At 39.4% G+C, this 22,771-nt stretch overlaps 1 protein-coding gene across 1 annotated transcript in view; it reads left to right on the top strand.

The window, feature by feature from the left end:
• Positions 1 to 22,771, top strand: part of LOC126143531 (CLIP-associating protein 1-A-like) — a gene marked incomplete at its 3' end in the record, with an annotated part of 235,094 nt that overhangs the window by 198,992 nt on the left and 13,331 nt on the right. The window contains 2 exon segments of the mRNA XM_049915437.1: positions 5,181 to 5,338; positions 12,835 to 13,021. Coding sequence (XP_049771394.1) covers positions 5,181 to 5,338; positions 12,835 to 13,021 — 345 coding nt within the window.

Raw genomic sequence — 22,771 nt, 5'->3', positions numbered from 1 at the left:
GAAACTTCACGTAGATTAGCTTGTGTGGTAATTAATAGTGATAATGTTAAGATTTAGGACACTCGATGTTGAGCTGATTATTACTGCAATTCTGTTCAAATTCTGCCTGTGTATGTATAGCATTATGACAAACATTTATACTTGATGCACACTATTTCTGCTATGCTGTGAGCATTGTTTGACTTTTTTTTCCCACTGAGATGACTGTTGTTGTTGTTGTTGTTGTTGTCTTCAGTCCTGAGACTGGTTTGATGCAGCTCTCCATGCTACTCTATCCTGTGCAAGCTTCTTCATCTCCCAGTACCTACTGCAACCTACATCCTTCTGAATCTGCTTAGTGTATTCATCTCTTGGTCTCCCCCTACGATTTTTACCCTCCACGCTGCCCTCCAATACTAAATTGGTGATCCCTTGATGCCTCAGAACATGTCCTACCAACCGATCCCTTCTTCTGGTCAAGTTGTGCCACAAACTTCTCTTCTCCCCAATCCTATTCAATACTTCCTCATTAGTTATGTGATCTACCCATCTAATCTTCAGCATTCTTCTGTAGCACCACATTTCGAAAGCTTCTATTCTCTTCTTGTCCAAACTATTTACCATCCATGTTTCACTTCCATACATGGCTACACTCCATACAAATACTTTCAGAAATGACTTCCTGACACTTAAATCTATACTCGATGTTAACAAATTTCTCTTCTTCAGAAACGCTTTCCTTGCCATTGCCAGTCTACATTTAATATCCTCTCTACTTTGACCATCATCAGTTATTTTGCTCCCCAAATAGCAAAACTCCTTTACTACTTTAAGTGTCTCATTTCCTAATCTAATTCCCTCAGCATCACCCGACTTAATTCGACTACATTCCATTATCCTCGTTTTGCTTTTGTTGATGTTCATCTTATATCCTCCCTTCAAGATACCATCCATTCCGTTCAACTGCTCTTCTAAGTCCTTTGCTGTCTCTGACAGAATTACAATGTCATCGGCGAACCTCAAAGTTTTTATTTCTTCTCCATGGATTTTAATACCTACTCCGAATTTTTCTTTTGTTTCCTTTACTGCTTGCTCAATATACAGATTGAATAACATCGGGGAGAGGCTACAACCCTGTCTTACTCCCTTCCCAACCACTGCTTCCCTTTCATGTCCCTCGACTCTTATAACTGCCATCTGGTTTCTGTACAAATTGTAAATAGCCTTTCACTCCCTGTATTTTACCCCTGTCACCTTTAGAATTTGAAAGAGAGTATTCCAGTCAACATTGTCAAAAGCTTTCTCTAAGTCTATAAATGCTAGAAACGTAGGTTTGCCTTTCCTTAATCTTTCTTCTAAGACAAGTCGTAAGGTCAGTATTGCCTCACGTGTTCCAGTATTTCTACGGAATCCAAACTGATCTTCCCCGAGGTCGGCTTCTACTAGTTTTTCCATTCGTCTGTAAATAATTCGTGTTAGTATTTTGCAGCTGTCGCTTATTAAACTGATTGTTCGGTAATTTTCACATCTGTCAACACCTGCTTTCTTTGGGATTGGAATTATTATATTCTTCTTGAAGTCTGAGGGTATTTCACCTGTTTCATACATCTTGCTCACCAGATGGTAGAGTTTTGTCAGGACTGGCTCTCCCAAGGCCGTCAGTAGTTCCAATGGAATGTTGTCTACTCTGGGGGCCTTGTTTCGACTCAGGTCTTTCAGTGCTCTGTCAAACTCTTCACGCAGTATCGTATCTCCCATTTCATCTTCATCTACATCCTCTTCCATTTCCATAATATTGTCCTCAAGTACATCGCCCTTGTATAGACCCTCTATATACTCCTTCCACCTTTCTGCTTTCCCTTCTTTGCTTAGAACTGGGTTTCCATCTGAGCTCTTGATGTTCATACAAGTGGTTCTCTTATCTCCAAAGGTCTCTTTAATTTTCCTGTAGGCAGTATCTATCTTACCCCTAGTGAGATAAGCCTCTACATCCTTACATTTGTCCTCTAGCCATCCCTGCTTAGCCATTTTGCACTTCCTGTCGATCTCATTTTTGAGACGTTTGTATTCCTTTTTGCCTCCTTCATTTACTGCATTTTTATATTTTCTCCTTTCATCAATTAAATTCAATATTTCTTCTGTTACCCAAGGATTTCTACTAGCCCTCGTCTTTTTACCTACTTGATCCTCTGCTGCCTTCACTACTTCATCCCTCAAAGCTACCCATTCCTCTTCTACTGTATTTCTTTCCCCCATCCCTGTCAATTGTTCCCTTATGCTCTCCCTGAAACTCTGTACAACCTCTGGTTCTTTCAGTTTATCCAGGTCCCATCTCCTTAAATTCCCACCTTTTTGCAGTTTCTTCAGTTTTAATCTACAGGTCATAACCAATAGATTGTGGTCAGAGTCCACATCTACCCCTGGAAATGTCTTACAATTTAAAACCTGGTTCCTAAATCTCTGTCTTACCATTATATAATCTATCTGATACCTTTTAGTATCTCCAGGGTTCTTCCATGTGTACAACCTTCTATCATGATTCTTAAACCAAGTGTTAGCTATGATTAAGTTGTGCTCTGTGCAAAATTCTACCAGGCGGCTTCCTCTTTCATTTCTTAGCCCCAATCCATATTCACCTACTACGTTTCCGTCTCTCCCTTTTCCTACACTCGAATTCCAGTCACCCATGACTATTAAATTTTCGTCTCCCTTCACTATCTGAATAATTTCTTTTATTTCATCATACATTTCTTCAATTTCTTCGTCATCTGCAGAGCTAGTTGGCATATAAACTTGTACTACTGTAGTAGGTGAGGGCTTCGTATCTTTCTTGGCCACAATAATGCGCTCACTATGCTGTTTGTAGTAGCGTACCCGCATTCCTATTTTCCTATTCATTATTAAACCTACTCCTGCATTACCCCTATTTGACTTTGTGTTTATAACCTTGTAGTCACCTGACCAGAAGTCTTGTTCCTCCTGCCACCGAACTTCACTAATTCCCACTATATCTAACTTCAACCTATCCATTTCTCTTTTTAAATTTTCTAACCTACCTGCCCGATTAAGGGATCTGACATTCCACGCTCCGATCCGTAGAACGCCAGTTTTCTTTCTCCTGATAACGACATCCTCCTGAGTAGTCCCCGCCCGGAGATCCGAATGGGGGACTATTTTACCTCCGGAATATTTTACCCAAGAGGACGCTATCATCATTTAATCATACAGTAAAGCTGCATGCCCTCGGGAAAACTTACGGCGGTAGTTTCCCCTTGCTTTCAGCCGTTCGCAGTACCAGCACAGCAAGGCCGTTTTGGTTATTGTTACAAGGCCAGATCAGTCAATCATCCAGACTGTTGCCCTTGCAACTACTGAAAAGGCTGCTGCCCCTCTTCAGGAACCACACGTTTGTCTGGCCTCTCAACAGATACCCCTCCGTTGTGGTTGTTCCTACAGTACGGCTATCTGTATCGCTGAGGCACGCAAGCCTCCCCACCAACGGCAAGGTCCATGGTTCATGGGGGGGACTGAGATGACTATTTTTGTGAAAACCATCAGTGAACATTGTGTTAATACATTGCCAGTATAATAATGTCATGTGACGAGGGCCTCCCGTCGGGTAGACTGTTCACCTGGTGCAAGTCTTTCGAGTTGATGCCACTTCAGCGACTTGCGTGTCGATGTGGATGAAATAATGATGATGATTAGGACAACACAACACCCGGTCCCTGAGCGGAGAAAACCTCCGACCCAGCCGGGAATCGAACCCGGACCCTTTGGATTGACATTCTGTCGCACTGACCACTCAGCTACCGGGGGCGGACATTGCCAGTTATTGTACTTTCTGTAATTTTGTGTTGTATGAAACATCTTGATTCCTGCAGTGATTCAAGCAACAATGTAGAAATCTTTTTTACCATTACATTTATATTTGGCAAGCCACAAATCATGCATGGCAGGTTTTACTTATCACTAGTATCACTAGTATCACTTCCACCTGCCCCACCTTGTTCACAATCAAGTTTAATATGATGTGGGAGAAGAATGAGACCCCCACCACTTGTCTGTTACCTCCAGTAATTGTTTGTTGCTGACTCCAGTGACAATGTCGAAGTCAAAGCTCAGTGTTCTGCTCTCCCGGCCTTTTTTGTCAGCTCTCCTGACCTTGGAGCCACTACTTCTCACTCCAGTAGCTCCTCAGTTGGTATCATGAAGCTGAGTGCTCCCCATTTCAGTCCTCATACTAAGGAAAAATCCCAGCAGTACCAGAAATTGAACCCAAGTTGTCCACATAGCAGCCAGAGCTATCGAGATAGACACCAGGGCAATATGATCAACACAGTTTATAGTAGTATGTTACGAGAATTTTCTAGAAAAACACATTACACAAAATTATTTTGTTCCATAGTTAAAGAGGTTCAGAAAGATGGAGACAAGTTCTTTACTAAAGGCAGTAATCTCTAAGTTCATTACTATTGATCAAACGCAGTCCTAAGAAATCAAACCAAAATTATGCCATTTATTACATAATGATATTACACATGTACACAATTTATACCTGAGAAGAACAGTGTTGTGTTTTATGCAAAACTTTAACATTTTTTGCTCATCTCTCATTTTTTTGTTTCTTTTCATTTCCCCCTCCCTCCACCAAATAATTGTATTTTTTCCCATTAAATAGTGAAATATTGCTGAAATGTTCAATCTAATTTGTAATCAACTGTCCTTAACTGTCGTTGAATCCTATGTTCTACACTCCTGCTTGAAAATATAATACATATAAATTAAACAGTGGCCAATATGTGCTTCAACAATTGGTCAGTTTTGTATCCTCATGTTTCTGGCCTCACACCTTAATGTGGTCTTTGAACTTTGTTTGGATTAGAATACAGTGTGCAATTAAATGGTTTGCTAGTGTATCAATTGTCATGTGAGTGAGCTATGAAGTAGTAGACAGTTCATTCAAGTCCATCACATGAAATGTGTAATAGAAGTAAAACTCAGTCACTAACAGTATCATCACTGTTGTTATCAGTAGTAGTAGTATAACTTTTAGTTGTAGTGGTGGTGGTGGTTCTGGTTGTAGTTGGAGGAGGATAAAGAGAGTTGTAGAACTAGAGAGATTAAATTTGAATCATGTGAGAAATGTTAATGTAAGTACACTTTGACAATAGCAAAATCAAATGCATTTAATTGTACAGGAAACAGCAGCAAGCCTTGTAAATAGCCATGTAAGGCGCAGTAGCACGGGAAGTTCGCCCCCATCACCATCACCACATGTTCAGTCTCCAGCAACTCCACAGTCTAGGCCTTCTCTGGAGATGGATGAGGGAAGTCTCAATCCAGAAGAAGTGTACAGGTAACTAGAACCTCTTTTGTTGACATTTCTTTGTTCTGAGTCTATGAAGCCTTAATTATTATTTATTTATTCAAATCAGAAACAAAACCATACATGGTTATTACCATTAAAAACAAATGAAAGAATAACTGCTCTTTAGTTTCACTCAGACTCTCAAACAGATCTTCTTCCATGCAAGGTGCAGGCCACAGTTGGTAATCCAGTAGATGCTCCAAGTTCTGTGGTAATTGCAAAAGGTAGAAAAGGAAAAAGATGGTGCATGGCTAGCCCACCATTCGTAGCTATAAATGCCTAATTTTGATTGAAAACATTGCTGGCCAGAGTGACCTTACAGTTCTAGGCGCTACAGTCTGGAACCGAGCGACCGCTACGGTCGCAGGTTCGAATCCTGCCTCGGGCATGGATGTGTGTGCTGTCCTTAGGTTAGTTAGGTTTAATTAGTTTGAAGTTCTAGGCGACTGATGACCTCAGAAGTTAAGTCGCATAGTGCTCAGAGCAATTTGATTGAAAACATTGTGTGTTGATTGACCAGTACCATGTAAACAGCTTGTGTGCTTTGAATTAGAAATGAACAAGATTTTGAGAAGTGCTATGAGAGATCTACAGAAAAGTAAATGACTGAAAAACCCCTAAACTTTTGGCAAGAACTTTCAACAATACTTGCTTTTGATTTATTCCTTTATTTTCTCATTCATTTCAGTACTCCCTCTTCGTCTTTACTCCTCTTCATTGAGTTTCATTTTTAATGTGTGAATAATAACCACTGGTTTTGTTTCTTCTGTGATATTCATAGTGCTTAACAGAAATAAGCAAATTTTTCAATTTTACCTGTAGTCTTCAGAATGTATTTTTATGATACTAGTAATAACAAATCTCTGTGGCGAGTGTCCATTGAGATGAAGCATTGTGTAAATTAAAACTGTTTTCTGGGCTAGAAATACATTTCCACATTTCACATAATGTAGCACTACTACACAAGATGTTGCATTGTTATGTAAGAACTTCGTAAAGTTTGTTCAACATGTCATCCCACACTAAGACCATTGCGAAACAAGAGTGGCACATTGTCAGAACAGAATTCAGGTCCCAGTTTTCCTGCAGACGCGGTTGCGCTACGTTACGAATAACAGATGTAACATACTGTGTGAGTGAAATAGCACGGTAACTGGAGACGTCCTCCAAAGTTGAAGTACATGCAACAGTAAGATCGTTGCAGGCAAAACATGTACTTCTCGTAATTCCCAAAGTGATAATTCACCACTCACCCAATGTACAAAATACTCTGGCCCATTCTTATGACACAGCTACTCTTAACCCTGGCCACATGTGTCATACTCTTGTGGAAGACAAAATTTCTAAATATGTCCAGTGCACCACAGCACATCATATTCAAGACCTATCACCTGTGAAAGCAGTCATGTTATTTACTGCTCCATTGTAACTTTTATGTGGATATGATTACCTACCAGTTATCTACCCGAATGAATGGCCACTGTGAAAATGTGTCCAAGAGCAGAGTTAACCACCCAGTTGTGGAACACACTGCTGAGCACAACATGCTCGATGTCAGTGGCTGCTGAACAATCCATGTCCCTCCTCCCCCAATGTCAGCTTCTCTGTACTGCATAGACAGACAATGTCCTTATACATCCTTCTATCCTTCAGTCCTCTTGGCTTATCCTGTCATGTTACTGCACCTCCCTCCCAGCTGTCAGCCACCCTCACCACCAACCCTTCCTCCTCTTCCCCACCAACCCTTCCCCCTCTCCACCTTCTTTTTCCCTTTCCTTACTAGACCTGATACAACCCCTTGCCCAAGTCGAGCTGCAGTGCCAGTACATGTAGTTGGGCGGTACAGTATACACCTGCAGGTGTATGTATATGTGTATTCTGCACTAGTTAGCTTTGTAGACAGACATCGTCCAAGCTCAGCAACATTGTTAGTCTTGTTTTTGTGCCTTCAATCACTCGACACCAGAACTATACGGTGAGATGTTAGCTTTACCCATTTCAGTATTTATATTGCACCAAGGAATTTCCGTTACATGTAGCACAAGTTTAAAACATTTGAGTGGAATGTAGTTCAAACTCCTTTTTGGTTATTCTGATTTGGATTTCTTGTAAATCTCTTGCGGCAGAGGATTTTAACCTAATTGGTCCTGCTCTTTCCCACCCACACCTGGAGGGGTTTGAAATTTTGTAACCCTATTTAAAATGCAGTGCAGTATCACATGTCAGTGTAAAATACATTTAAGACTACAGATTCAAAACGATTCACAAAATCAAATTTTTCATTTCCTATTTTTCTAGGAATCTGTATCTGAATGTCTTCAGAGCTGAAAATCACAGTTTATGAACATTTCAAAATAAATTTATTGCCTTTTGGCTTTCTCTGTTACTTGTCCTTGGAGTTACATACAAATATTTTTAGAGTTCAGAGATCAAGTATAAACAGTGTTACAAGCTTTTCACTTTGACATTGGTTCTTACAGGTAACCAGAATGAATTGGTGTGAACAATTTCAAATTATTGTGAAGCTAAATTCAAACTTACAGATGATCATGTCTGTTTTCAGAACAGACTCCCCCCACCCCCCCATCCCCTTACAGTCATCCCAATGTTGGTAAATATAATAGTTAGTCATTATGAAAGTTCTGTTTAAAGTATTACAGTATCTTTTAAATACATTTTGTGACAACCCAAAGAAGAATTGTAATTCTGCATTGCATGAATGTCCCTGAGACATAGAACTGATACAATCCATCCAAAAGATATTGGGAAGCAGAACTGTCATTCAGCAGTTCTGTTGATGAATTAGGCACATTTTGCAAATTTTTGTGAGCAGAGGAAAAATATTATTTTAAAAATGAAGCATTCAGCAGCTATGTTTCAGCCCAAAGTGAAAATCAAACTATAATGGTGTACTCTGAGGTGACAGAAGTCATGGGATAGCGATATGCACATATATATATGCACATGGCAGTAGTGTTGGGTCCACGAGGTACGGAGGTATGGCGGTAGTATCGGGTCCACTGGGTAGGAAAGGGCTGTGTATTGACAGAGGTGTCTTTTGCATCCAGATGATTTATGTGGAAATGTTTCTGAATGTGACTGTGGCCTCATGATGGGAATTGACAGACTGTGAGCGCCAAATGGTAGTTGGAGTTAGATGTCCTGGGGCATTCCATTTTGGAAATCATTAGCAAATTCACTATTCAAAGATCCACAGTGTCAAGAGGGTGCTGAGCAGCAGTGTTTGTGTAGAGTTGTCAGTGCTGACAGGCAAGCAACACTGCAAGAAATAACCACAGAAATCAATGTGGGACATACGATGAACGTGTCCATTAAGACAGCACAACAAAATTTGGCATTAATGGGCTAAGGCAGCAGACAACTGATTAGAGTGCCTTTGCTAGCAGCACGTCATCACAATCATCGTGTCTTCTGGACTCGTGACCATTCCAGTTGGGCCCTAGATTATTGGAAAACAGTGACCTGATTAGATGAGTCTCAATTTCAGCTGATGAAAGCCGATTGTAGGGTTTGAGTGTGACAGAGACCCAGCAAAGCTATGGACCTGTATTGTCAACAAGGCCCTACAAGGTTGCTTTGTAATGAGGTGGGCTATGCGTACATGGAATGGACTGGGTCCTCCAGTCCAACTGAACCAATAATTGACAGGGAATGGTTGTGTTACGAGACTATTTGCAGTCGCCCATGGGCTTGATGTTCCGAAACAACAATGAAATTTTCATGGTTGACAGTGCGCCATGACGCCAGGCCACAGTTGTTTGTTCTTGGTTTGAAGAACAGTCTGGAAAATTTGAGCGAATGATTCGGCCAACCAGATAGCCTGACACGAATCCCATTGAGCATTTATGGAACATAATCAGCAAATCAGTTCATGCACAGAATCCTGCAGTGGCGACACTTTCGCAATTATAAATGGCTATAGAGGCAGCATGGCTCAGTATTTCTGCAGGGGATTTCCAACAACCTGCAGGTCGAGTTGCTGCACTACAACAGGCAAAAAAAAAAAAAAAATAAAATAAAAAAAAAAAAAAAGGCCCAATACGATATTAGAAAGTATCCCACTACTTTTGTCACCTCAATTTAATATCAAGTTCCAGAGTTTTCAACTGGGTGAGCTTGTCAAATAAGTGCTGGAAATAGCTGTATTTTGCCCAGATACATTTATATGTGTGATATCTACTAACTAATGTGTGTTGCACAAACTGATTGTTGTGATCATATCAGTGAAAACAAGTTTATTACTCTCTTTTTGTTCGGGAGGACGACGGTTCAATCCCGTCTCCGGCCATCCTGATTTAGGTTTTCCGTGATTTCCCTAAATCGCTACAGGCAAATGCCGGGATGGTTCCTTTGACAGGGCACGGCCAATTTCCTTCCCTATCCTTCCCTCACCCGAGCTTGCGCTCCGTCTCTAATGACCTCGTTGTCGACGGGACGTTAAACACTAATATCCTCCTCCTCTCTTTTTGTCACTATTCAAAAGATCCAATTTTTTACCGTGTGTAATCATTAGTATGAATATTGACAACCATATATTGAAATTTCATTTCCTCTGTTGTGTCTTCAGTCTTCTTACGAAGCAGACATGCTTTACCTTTTGTGTGGGATGTTTGTTACAGTTATTTACTGACATGCATTGGGGTGTTTTTCCGCTCTTCCAGAGAATCTTTTAAGTGTAGCTTTTGAAATCCCTAGATGGTTATGCAATGTCTATAGAACATTTTCCATAGAAATTGGAAGGTAGTACTTACATACATGCAGGAAGATAAGAGCTAAAACTAGCAGTGTTTCGCAAGTGTTGACCATTTTGTATAGATTAACTAAAACGAGAACCAGTTTGGCACAGGTGTCACTGTTCCGGAGTGTACATGTCCATGTGTAAATTTGTGTGTTCTTCATTGACTCACAAACCACTGATGTGGGTGATGGCAATAGTATTACCTAATTGACCCTGTAGGTTAGTTTCCACACATTTGCATCAGTTGGAAACAGCACACACTGGGAATACAATGGTTTGTAAAGTACTATGTGTTGTGTTCCTACCATGACTGAAAGCAGTTTTCATGGCTATAGGGTGGACACTAATACTGGCAGTTATTAGAACCAGGAAGAACAGATAAGCAGTCGATATCATCCTTTTTAGACAGAGGTGACATCATTTAGTTCCAGTATGATGAACGTAGAGGATTTATGGGCAAAGTTTAAACGGATTGTAAATTACACTGTGGAGAAATGTGTGCCGAGTAAATGGATTAAGCAAGCAAAAGACCCACCTTCATTTAGCAACGAAATTCAGAAAAGTCTGAGAGAGCAAAGGCTATTGCACTCTTGATTCAAAAGAGACTGTGCAAATGATGACAGGAAAAAGTTAGTAGAAATTTGTGCAGCTATAAAAAGTTTGATGTGCGTGGCATACAAAGTCTACCACCTCCATACCTTAGCAAAAGATCTTGACGAGAACGCCAACAATTCTGGTCCTACATAAAATCATGTAGCATATCTAAGGCTTCTATCTAGGCACTCATTGATAAGTCTGGTGTATTTATAGTGAATCTCTTGTTTGCACGAAGTCCCAAGTGGCTGGAATTTGTGCAAGTGACTCCTGTATATGACAAGGGTAAAAGAACGTACTGAAAAACTTACAGACCAATATCCTTAACATCAGTGTGCTGCAGAAATCTTGAACATATTCTTATTTCAAATATAATAAATTTCCTCCAGACTGAAGAGATTTTGTCCACAAATTAGCATGGTTTTAGGAAGCATCCCTCATGAGAGCTCAGCTTGCCCTTTTCTCATGTGATATCCTGCAAACTATGGATGAAGGGCAACTAGCAGATTCCATAGTCCCAGATTTCTGAAAAGCATTTGATGCAGTGCACCACTACAGACTATTAACGAAGGTATGAGCATACTGAATAGGTTTCCAAATATGTGGGTGGCACAAACACTTCTTAAATAACAGAAGCCAGTGTGTTGTCCTCGATGGCGAGTATTCATCAGAGAAAAAGTTATTGCCAGGAGTGCCCCAGGGAATTGTGCTGGACCGCTTTTATTTTCTATATACACAAATGATCTGTGGACATGGTCAGTGGAAATTTAGGGCTGTTTGCTAATGACACTGTGACGTATGGGAAGGATACAAGTTGGCTTAGACAAAATTTCTAGTTGGTGTGATAATAGCAGTTTGCTCTAAATGTAGAAAAATTTAAGTTATAGCAGATGAGTAGGAGAAACAAACCCTTAATGTTCTAATGTAGCATTAGTAGTGTGCTACTTGACACAGTCACATCGATTAAATGTGTAGGCGCAACGGTGCAAAGTGATGTAAAATGTAACGAGCGCAAAGGGCAGTAGTAGGAAAGGCGAGTGAGTGACTTGAATTTATTGGGAGAATTTTAGGAAAGTGTGGTTCACCTGTAGAAGAGACCACATATAGGACACAAGTGTGACTCCACAGAACAACCACAGAAATACAGAATTATAGTTTTGTTGATGGCCTCAGTTCTGTGAAAATGCTGGATAAAGAACGAGAAACTACATCACATGATTCTGGCATCAGTCAGATGTCATGCAGTATGGAGAAATTAGAAGAACAAATGGAACTGCTTTGAGTATTTGAGGTCCGCATCAGGTTGCATTAAAAGAAAACTTTGATGCAATTCAAAGGCAAGCTGCTAGTTACCGGTAGGTTCGAACAACACGCAAGTGTTACGGAGACACTTTGGAAACTCAAATGTGGGTACATGCAGGGAAGACAACATTCTTTTCAAGGAACACCATTGAGAAAATCTGGAGAACTGGTGTTGGAAGCAGACTGTAGAATGAGTTAACTGCCGCCAACATACACTGCATGCAAGGACCATGTAGGGAAGATGCAAGAAATTAAGGCTCGTGCAGAGTCATACAAATACTTGTTGTAGCACTCTGTTTGCTAGTGGAACAGAAAAGGAAGTGACTATTAGTGGTACAGGGCATCCTCTGTCAAGCACTGTTTGGTGGCTTGCTGAGTGCATATGTAGAGGTAGATGTAGAAGGCAAGTAAAATGTGTAGAATAATGACTAAGGTGGTCTGTATGCCATGTATTAGGTCTCTGTAAGAAACAAAGGAAAGTGATGCCGTGGTTGAGGTGTTCACCTCACCTTCAGGAGTGGGCTTTGTGTTCCTATCCCACAAACTTGATGATTTGCATTTTTCATTGTTTTTTTTTTTTTTAAATAATTGCAGATAAATGCCAGAATGGTTCCTTAAACAGTCCATGGTTACTTTCCTTTTAATCCTCTTCTAGCTGGTTTAGTATCCCTCTTGAACTCCAACCCTCCTACATGAGTGGTCTGCAAGTAACGATTTACATAAATAGCAGGTCGGTATTTAATTTTTTTTTAAATCAATATACTGCGGGGTTTCTACCTTTCAAATTTATTTTCTAACTTTCTGTTAATTAGGAATCTTTGTTTTGCAGGTCACTCCACAGAACAACCACAGAAATACAGAATTATAGTTTTGATGGTGGCCTCAGTTCTGTGAAAATGCTGGATAAGGAACGAGAAACTACATCACATGATTCTGGCATCAGTCAGATGTCGTGCGGTATGGTGAAATTAGAAGAACAAATGGAACATCTTCTGTCAATTAGTAGAGAACCTACAGTAAGTATTTAATAACTAACTCAAAGTTCTGAGCTTTATTAGAGATATTGTTCGATGACTGGATGGATAAATAGAAAATTTGCTTCAGCCAGATTAGTAGAACCAGTGACACACAATACACAATGGAAACAAGAAATATCCCAGTCTGTGAAGCATATTGTGTGGAATAGCATACCTTATCAGGAAACTTTAAGATACAGTTCCAGTTTAGTGTGTGAAATGACTTAAGTTGCACAGTTGTAGTCACTTTACTATCAAATGGGACTTCTGTTAGTAACTCAGTGGAATCCTTTCTGGTAGTGCAGGCGCACAGCAGTGGCAACTCCCAGGGAGGCAGCTATAGCTGTGCAATTTTCCTGCTCTGCAAAGCAGTTCATTTGTAACAGCTGTGTGCAGTTGGAAGTACTGTCATTGCAGCTTGTCTTAGTCTGTGGCAGCTCAAAATGAATGATTCACAACCCATCGAATTAGCATGAGAACATCAAAGCTTGTTTATCTCCAAACACTATGAATACAAACATAGCAGTAGTGGTTGGTGTTGTTGTAGTTGAGAATATGTCAGTACAGATCATTTCACTGAATTCCTTCGTGGTGCATCTTTATTAGAGTTTTTTGTGGTTCCTACTTGGAACATATCCTACAATGAATCTGAAAACCTAAATCCCTGGGTGATGAGCTATTAACAGTCAAACTAGATTAGTATAACCAGTCCTAATATGGATTTTGATCTGCACTAAAAAACACTACTGAAGCCTACATATCTTAATGGCAGAACTGAAAATATCTTTAAAAACTATGGAGGAAAGGCATCTGATGTCTCTTAAGACATACTCAGTATACACTGACGACACAAAACATTAGGATCACTGCCCACCATGAGACTGAATGACACCTGCTTGTGGTGTAGGCATGTGATACAGTAAGGAAAGTATATCAGTGGAGAGCAGAGGTGAAAGGGGAAGCGTTTTAGTGACAATATTATCTGCAAATTGGGAAATCCACTAACATTAACAACTTTCACAGTGAAGTTCGTTGGCTGTTCATGTGCTGCTACCATGAGTATGTATGGAAGGTGGTTGAAGGATAGTGAAACCATGAGTAGTGGTTGGTGTTGTTGTAGTTGAGAATATGTCAGTACAGATCATTTCACTGAATTCCTTCGTGGTGCATCTTTATTAGAGTTTTTTGTGGTTCCTACTTGGAACATATCCTACAATGAATCTCCGAACATAGAGGTTGGAGGCTTGCCCACTTTGTAAACCAGGGTAGACAGTGATACATGCAAATCTGACTACAGAGTACAATGCTTCTGTAGATATGTGTGTTTTGGAGCACACCTTTGATGACCCCATGTTGACTCAACGAGATCATCAAGTTTGGACCATAGATCATTGCAAGTGTGTCAACTGATTAAATGAATCACATTTCTTGTTACACCAGGTCAAAGGTTGTATTCTAGCATGCCACCGTCCAGGTGAACAGCTGCTTGAAATATGCAGTTGTCATAGTTCATTTTTGTATATGATCAGGCGCGTGTGTACACGGCTGCTTACACACACACACACACACACACACACACACACACACACACACACAAACCACTTTTATAAGAAAAACTTGCATGTATGTGTATGATACTTCCATGCCTTCTGTTTGATACCACATATCATGAGAAATAGGCCTGAATTATTATTGAATGCTAACGACCTCTCAGTTATGGTGGCCGCGTCCTTTGCTGGCCTGATGGTATTCAAAAACAATGTTTTGACACACATTTTATGGAAAAAAGGTGTTTTTCTATTGGTAAGTTCATTGGGAGTAGGACCATTGTATATTTGGCAAAGAATATTGTTTACAGTGCCAGGTTAGAAATACCATATTAATGTCCATATCAATTTCATTGACACTTGTTTTCAGACTGCAGGCAAAGAATATGTAGCAATTTCTAACATGCAGAAGAAAAAGTAAGAGCTTTAACGAATTTTTCCCTCTTTCCTGCCCACAAATGAGCTGTGGTATTTGCAACATTTCTCTGATTCTGGCTCTCTAATGCTGCTAAGTGAAGGAAATTATTTCATTAAACATGTGTATAGGTAAAGCAATGTTTTGTGGTTTGACAGTGTGACCACTGATGTGAATAAAAATGTCATTAATAATCACCTTTCAAAGAGATCAATCTAAAATGCTTGTAGACCTAATGTAACACTATGAAATACAACTACATAAATCAAGAGTACACTTGCAGTGGCGTGCTATTGATTGCTGAGAGTGCAGGTTCCTAAAGGCAAGTTCCTTTATATGCAGTGATCCAATTCAGGTGTTTTATGGACAACTAATGTCAGTGTTTTAAGATGCCAGTCAATACCCCTCCTCATTTATATTTTCATGTATGTCCCAAATTTTCCATTGTCACAAACAACATGGAAAGGACCATTACTATCTGCCAACACCATCACTGCCAATTATCTGCATCCAGTGTGTTGCGTCTACTCAGTCATGCAGTGCCTTCAGTAGATATGGGTGTAACTGCCTAAACAAGTGACTACAAGATATCTACTGCTGTGCTTCAGTGAGTGTAATAAGTTAAACTTAATCCCTTGAAAATGAGCTTCTATATCACTGTTGGCTGCCAATTATCAGCATGACCTTCCTTGACATTACCCTTTTTCCTGACTTTCAACAGTTGACTGGCATCTTTGAACAAATATGTTTGTTGTCACATGAAAGTTGATCTGTATCATTACATGAAATGTTAATCTTCAAGAAACATCAGTCTCAAAATATTTCCCCAATTCCATTGCAATACTCAAAGGATTGTTATAGGTAGGAGGCTACACACGTCAGGTTATAACCAACTAGGTACACTTCCATCGTGGATGTACTCCACTTAGATTTTCGTATAGCCACAAAACCATTTTTGTGCAAGATAATTGTTCTTTTATACTTTAAATTATTTCTTTTAACACTGTCCCAAATATTTATAGTTCCTTCTGAAATATCCATCATTTACAACATCAGATGCAGTACTTAGATACATATGAATATTAAAAAATACTTTTTCTGTTCTGTAAAAACATTCATATTTTTCGTAATATTTAAGAAAAACAAATTCATTATATGATATGGAAGAGGTCTTAAGGGAAATTCTCCTCAGTTACTTGAGTCTTTGAAAATGGTAATTGGTATTAAATAGACAGTTATGGGGACACATGAAACAAAAGTTAGGCTAAAGTAACGCTTTGTTTGGAAATAATTGTTGTATTTACAAATGATTGCTTTGTTTACTTATAAGTAGAAGGTTTTGAAGTTGACACCAATTTTCCACATTTGCCTATGCTAGAGTATCATAATAACATTAATTTTTTCCTTACAAGGGTAGTTAGTTCACACAATCACAACGAGATGTCTGTACTCTGGGTAGAAATCTGTGATGTGGCGTCTCTTTGTTGTTGTTCCCATGTAGTAAAATGTGAGGATAGAAAAAAAAATTTTGATTTGTTATTAAGTACTTCATAAAGGGAGGTATGAAAGCAAAGGAAATTCATGCCAATTTTCAGAACACACAGGGAGACTGTGCATCTTAATTTTCAACTATTGCCAAGTGAAGAAATGAGTTTAAGTTTGGTCAAGACAGCTTAGATGATGATCCACTGTTTCAGATGTGCCACCATTTCAGAAATTACAGCAATAGTGCGTAGAATGCTCATGGAGGATCATCGATTGAAAGTGCAAGAAATTGCTGAAGCTTTAAGGATGTTATCTGAATGGGCACATCACATTTTAACAGTGGAATTGGGATATATGAAAATGATCTGCTGGACGAGTGCCTTGGCTCGTAATGCAGGTTCAGAAATGTCTTAGAATGAAAATGTCTAAATATTGTTTGACCCTGTTCATAGCACTACTAAACCCCAGACACGAGACAACCATCAGAGCAGTAGAGACTTGTTGATTCACCACCACCGAAGAAAGCAAAAGCAATACAGTTGGGTGGTACGGTCATGTTGTCAGTTTTCTAGGATCCAAAAGGGATTCTGCTGATAGTTTATTTTCCAATTGGTCAAACAATTATGGAACAGTATTATGCTGACCTGGACCAACTACAGCAAAATATCCATGACAGAAGTCCAGGTTTGGCAAGGAAGAACATCATCTTTCATCAACACAAGCACCATTGAAATGGCAAAAATACACAAACTAAAATACTAAAATACAAATTGCTGCTAAACCCACCTTATTTGCTGGATTTGGCTCCATCAGTCTTTCTTCTCTTCCTCAAGCTCAAAACTTTCCTCAGTGGACAGACATTTTCTTCAAACAAAGGACTGACAGTTGAAGTTGATGGATATTTTGCAGAGCTGAGATCAAGGCACTGACTGTTCCTGGGTCTAGTGCAGTAGTGTAAACAGAGACTCTATTGAAAAATAAAAAAGTGAGACAAGTCATTTCTTTCAATCCCATTCCAAGAACTTTTCAAGCTACCCTTGTGTTTCAAGTTTTTGGAGTACCAGTCAAAAAATTTGTAATCCTCAGGAGACATCACACTAATGCCATGTAACACTGTCTCTAACAATCATACGAGGTGGAATCTAAAATTTTCGGGACTATTGTCACCATCTGGAAAGTAGAAGAGTAGATCTTGGCCCCACTAGGTAGTGAGAGCTGCATATCTGATGAGTCAGTGTGCAGGGTGGCATTCAGCTGGGAGGATGTGTTGCATGTCCAAGTGATTTCCGTAATAGTCTGTGTTGGGTGTGTGATGATTTTACAATGGATCCGCAAGCAGAACAGCGCACGTGCATCAAATTCTATGCGAATCTCAGGAAAAGTGCTTCGGAGACCCTTAGAATGATTCAACAAGTGTTTGGGGGACAGAGCATGAGCCGTACACATGTGTTTGAGTGGCATGCTCAGTTCAGGGCCAGCTGTACAGACGTCGAAGATGATGCTCACACTGGAAGGCCCATTAGTCGCACAATGCCAGACATTGTTGCCAAACTTCAACAACTGGTTCGTGCGAATCGATGTCGAACCATTCAAGACTTTGTAAATGAAGTGGGTATTGGTTATGGGACATGTAAACGAATGTTGACTGATGAATTGGGCATACATCGTGTCACCACAAAATTTGTGTCAAAGATTATGACTGCTGATCAGAAGGCACAGTGTGCTGAAGTGTGCACAGACCTTTGTCAGACCGCATCTGCTGAACCAACCTTTTTGTCACGGGTTATCACTAGTGACAACAGCTGGATTTACGACCCAGAGACAAAGCAACAATTGCCCCAGTGGAAGAGCCTGGGCTCTCCAAGACCCAAAAAAGCAAGACATATGAAGAGCAAAGTGAAGAACATGATCATCATTTTCTTTGATACGAAGGGAACTGAACACAAAGAATTCGTCCAACCCAACCAAACAGTGATTTCCGTGTACTACTGTGACGTTTTGCGATTGCTCCATGAAAATGTGCGGCGATAGTGGCCCGAACGTTGGTGTCAAGGGAACTGACTCCTGCATCATGACAACACACCCTGTCATGCATCCTTGCTCAACAGGACCTTTTTGGCAAAAAACAACATGGCGGCACTACCCTATCCACCGTACTTGCCTGATTTGGCATGACTTTGCACGCTATTCCCAAAACTGAAACTCAAGTTGAAAGGCCGTCGGTTCGACACTCTAGAGAGGATTCAAGAAGCATCGCTGGCAGTGATAAACACCCTCAAAGAACAGAACTTCCAGAAAACGTTTGACCAGTGGCAGAATCACTGGGACTGGTGTGTACGTGCTGATGGAAACTACTTCGAGGGTGGTGGTGACCATTATTCCAAAGGTAAGGTTTTCAACAGATGGCAGCACCAGACCCAAAATTTTGGATAGCACCTCGTAATAACCTTAGTTTATCAAGGAAGACAAAGCACTAGTTTGTCAAGGAAGAGGATCTACGAACTTCTTCAGATGTGTCTGCTAAAGCAAACTCATTGACGATGAGGTGCCATGGAGATACAGAATTGTGTAGATGTTGATTGCTACATTTTGCCTGTTGTTCAGAATAGTCCCAACATTTCTATTGGATTGCAATTAGACTAGTTGGGGTGCAGTAGTATGCATGAGTGTTCATCGAACCAGGAATGTTTGCAAGCAACCCTGGGAACACAGTTGTTGTCATTTTGGAAGATGGAAGTGTTCACAGCATGACATCACAAAGACAGGGTAACACTTGGCCACCGAGAGTATTGAAGTAAACATCCTGGTTCATGTTCAAGGTAACATGAAGGAGAGGTGAGCTGCACGGAACTAGTCTACATACTGATGATTAAAACACAAACAACATAAGTGCAAAAAATTAATTTTCTTACATTCGTTCATAAAAAATCTATTAGTGAATATACGCTATTTTATTAATTACATAGACATTGAATAGAAAATCAATATAATGAAAGTTACGAAGTGCAACCTCCTCTCACCCCCCCCCCCCCCACCACACACACACACACACACACACACACACACACACACACACACACACACACACCCACACACCCACACACACACACACACACTGTCTGGAAGGGACTTTTCATAGCAGAAATCCCTGTCTCTTCATCCTGATGTCAATTTCCATAGGAAGGCACGAGTCGTGCAGGTGTAGGAAACAAGGAAATTTAGTACAACTGTGAATACAAAATTTATACTATTCCAAGAAAACAATGTTCAGCATTTGCACTAAGCTGACCCATACTCCATGCCTAATTAAAAAGTACAATAGACTTATTGCTTTGTTGTTAATGTTCCATTGTAATTAGCGGTGTCAACCAATTCTGCAGATTTTCTTTGTGAATCTGGCAATGCGATTTAGTATGGTTCACCATGACACCTTCCCAGATACTTTATTCCAACTGCTGCAGTGGCTCAAAACTTGGATACTATATGTCCAGAAATGTTTATCCAATAGACACATCACTTTATATAAATGATTTGACACACAGTTAGGCGTGTTTTTAATTTTTTATTTCTGGCCATCGAAAAGCCCTTCCACACTCTTGGCTTCCTTCCTTCTGCTTCCCTTTCAACACTGCACTCGCCACTTCTTGCTTCAAGGTCAAGGATGAATATTTGAAAATTGACTATGAACGAAATACTGTTCTGTGTGAGTGTTACAGTCATTTACATTTTTACATAGTATCATATTCTAATTTCTATTTAATATTTATTAATAACATTTTTTTAAGTAGGTCTAAAGAAAGTAATGTTTTTTCCGTCATGACAATATCGATATTTTTCTATACACAGTTTCATCAAAAAATTTTAATTTTTCATAGTTACATTACCTTCAGTACAGTTGTTATACATGCATTTAAAGTAGTAACTGTTGACTTGGATTTCAGCCATTTCTTTTCTGTATAGTTTTGAGGAGAGCTGGGAGCAATTATCAAACAGTAAGCTTTTAGGTTTCCCCACATTTACAAAAAATACGTACTCAACATGTCTCTTCCCATTATTTTCTCATAGCATGCGCTTCTGTACTGTAACATTATTCCGGAAATTCCGACTTGCTTTTTCAGCTTGTTCTTTATCAGAAGGTTTCTTCCTCCTACTAACCTCTACGTCTTTAACAGCTTTTTATCTCTGCTGAACACATGCAGTCTTTTTAATTTAATCTTCTACAACACTGACTTGTGTTACTAATTTTTTTCGTGAGCTACTGTAACCTTTGCAAACATATCTTAATGTAAAGATGTTCCGTCTGCACTGAATACACATTCCTCCTCTTTTTTCCCTAGTATCTAGTTTGCTATCACTAATAGTTGGCTTCTTTATTCACATTGTGACATAACAACACTAATAATTCTTTCAGTTTGTGTTCCTTTTTTTGAAATGTTTCTCTTCTATTACAAATCTGCCTGAATTTTACACATCTTCATCATTTTGAATCCACATTGATACTGTATTGTATTTTCAGGCAAAGCTGTTTCCCTACCACTTGATATGTACTCCTCCTCACTGTCACTAATATCCACTAATTATAGGCTTCTTTATTCATATGTTGCAAAGGGATTATAAATTCATCATTGATTTATGTATTCAGAGTATCTTATTCTAAACTTTGTTTGTCTTTCACATGTGTGCTTAATGATAGTCATTGAAGGTTAATTGACGTATGTCTGCACAACTTCCAACAGTGTTTGTAACCTCACTTTTCAGAGTCATCACAGATCGTGTTGAATATGTACCAGAATGTTTCTCCCTTCATCTCAAATATTCGTAAAACTTGACTGGTAATTCCAGTAACTGAGGACGAAGTGTAAAGTACTCACCACTTTCTTTTTAATACATGTATAGCTCATTCACATGCCTTTGGCATCCTTTTAATAGCTAAAGCCACATGGTAGCACTTATCTCCAAGCACACAGGTGGGGGTGTATCCATCCCAACCTAAGAGGTTAAAGTATAACCTACTTCATAAATGGAATAGATTCTAATCTAACCTAACCTTCTTGATCCTGTCAAAAACTGACGAAGAAGATTGGATGCACTGTAACCAAGCAGTCGGCCAACGTTATTGGTCGATCTCTGTCAATGGCCTATGATGACCGTTGTCAATACTGCTGTGAACGTACTGCTGTCAGAAATCATCCTCCCCCATTTCACCACGCATGCTTCTCCTGTGTTGTCACTACCACATGATGTGTGCACATTTCCCTCAATGCCCACCACACCAGAACTGGTCTGTTCATGATTAAGAGCATAAGCAGGTACAAGTGCTCATACTCAAAATGAGTGAATGTCTTATCCTCTGATATTTTGTTACACATTTGTGAGTTTTTACTCTTCAGTAATTCATTAATTGATTCAACTTACTCCTTGCTAATTGATTATATGTGACATAAACATCAGAGAATGCCTGCTTTCTAAAGTCCTGTGCACTTGTCTGTTCCAATAAAATTTTGATTCAACTTGCCAACTATTGACAGGAAATAATTAGTAAATAGGTTACACAACACTACATTCTGCCCTGCTACTTCTGTAACTACGGGTCTTACAGTTTTAATTTCATTCTGAGACCTGTCTGTTCTCTTCATATAATACATTATTTTAGCATGTTCAATTATATTCTTAAGTAATTTACAGTTTTGCCTGTAATAGTGTTCTGTAACTGGGCTGTGACTGTCTATATTACAATATAGCTCCCATTTTCTCTCTCTGTGTGTAATAATGCCATTGCTTGTCCAAACTTATTACTTATTAGTTCTGTATTTCTGCTTACAATTTCTGAATGAAAAAGACCTAAATAATGCTGAAGTAAAGAATGTGCCCACTTCATATGAAACTGCAATGTAGGTGTTTATTTTCTTTGGTTGTGTTGCATTACTGTATTTCTGCCAGGAACTTTTCTGTTAAACAATGTGATTTTTAATTCATACACTATAATTCATGCAATTAACACAATAATGCAGCTCTTTCCATTGTCCTTGAATATAAAATTTGATGCTTTACAACTTTCATTCTATTGAAGCTTTTCTGTATGCTGTGTTAAATTATGAAATAGGACAAAACTTTTATAAAGAAATGAGATACACCCCCCTCTCCCCCACCTGCCCCCAAAAGCCCATATGTTTCCTGTACTACCGAGCCTAATTTGATGTATCAGTGACTGATTCACTTCAGTATTTGATGAGCTAAATTTGCTATAAAATTAACTGTGTGGGGTGCAGAGTCTTTGAATAACTCTAAAACTTTGCAAATAGC

This window comes from Schistocerca cancellata, unplaced genomic scaffold (assembly GCF_023864275.1).
Source record: "Schistocerca cancellata isolate TAMUIC-IGC-003103 unplaced genomic scaffold, iqSchCanc2.1 HiC_scaffold_823, whole genome shotgun sequence".
NCBI lineage: Eukaryota > Metazoa > Arthropoda > Insecta > Orthoptera > Acrididae > Schistocerca > Schistocerca cancellata.
Note: the sequence above shows the minus strand (reverse complement) of the source record. Positions and strands in the feature narration are given on the sequence as shown.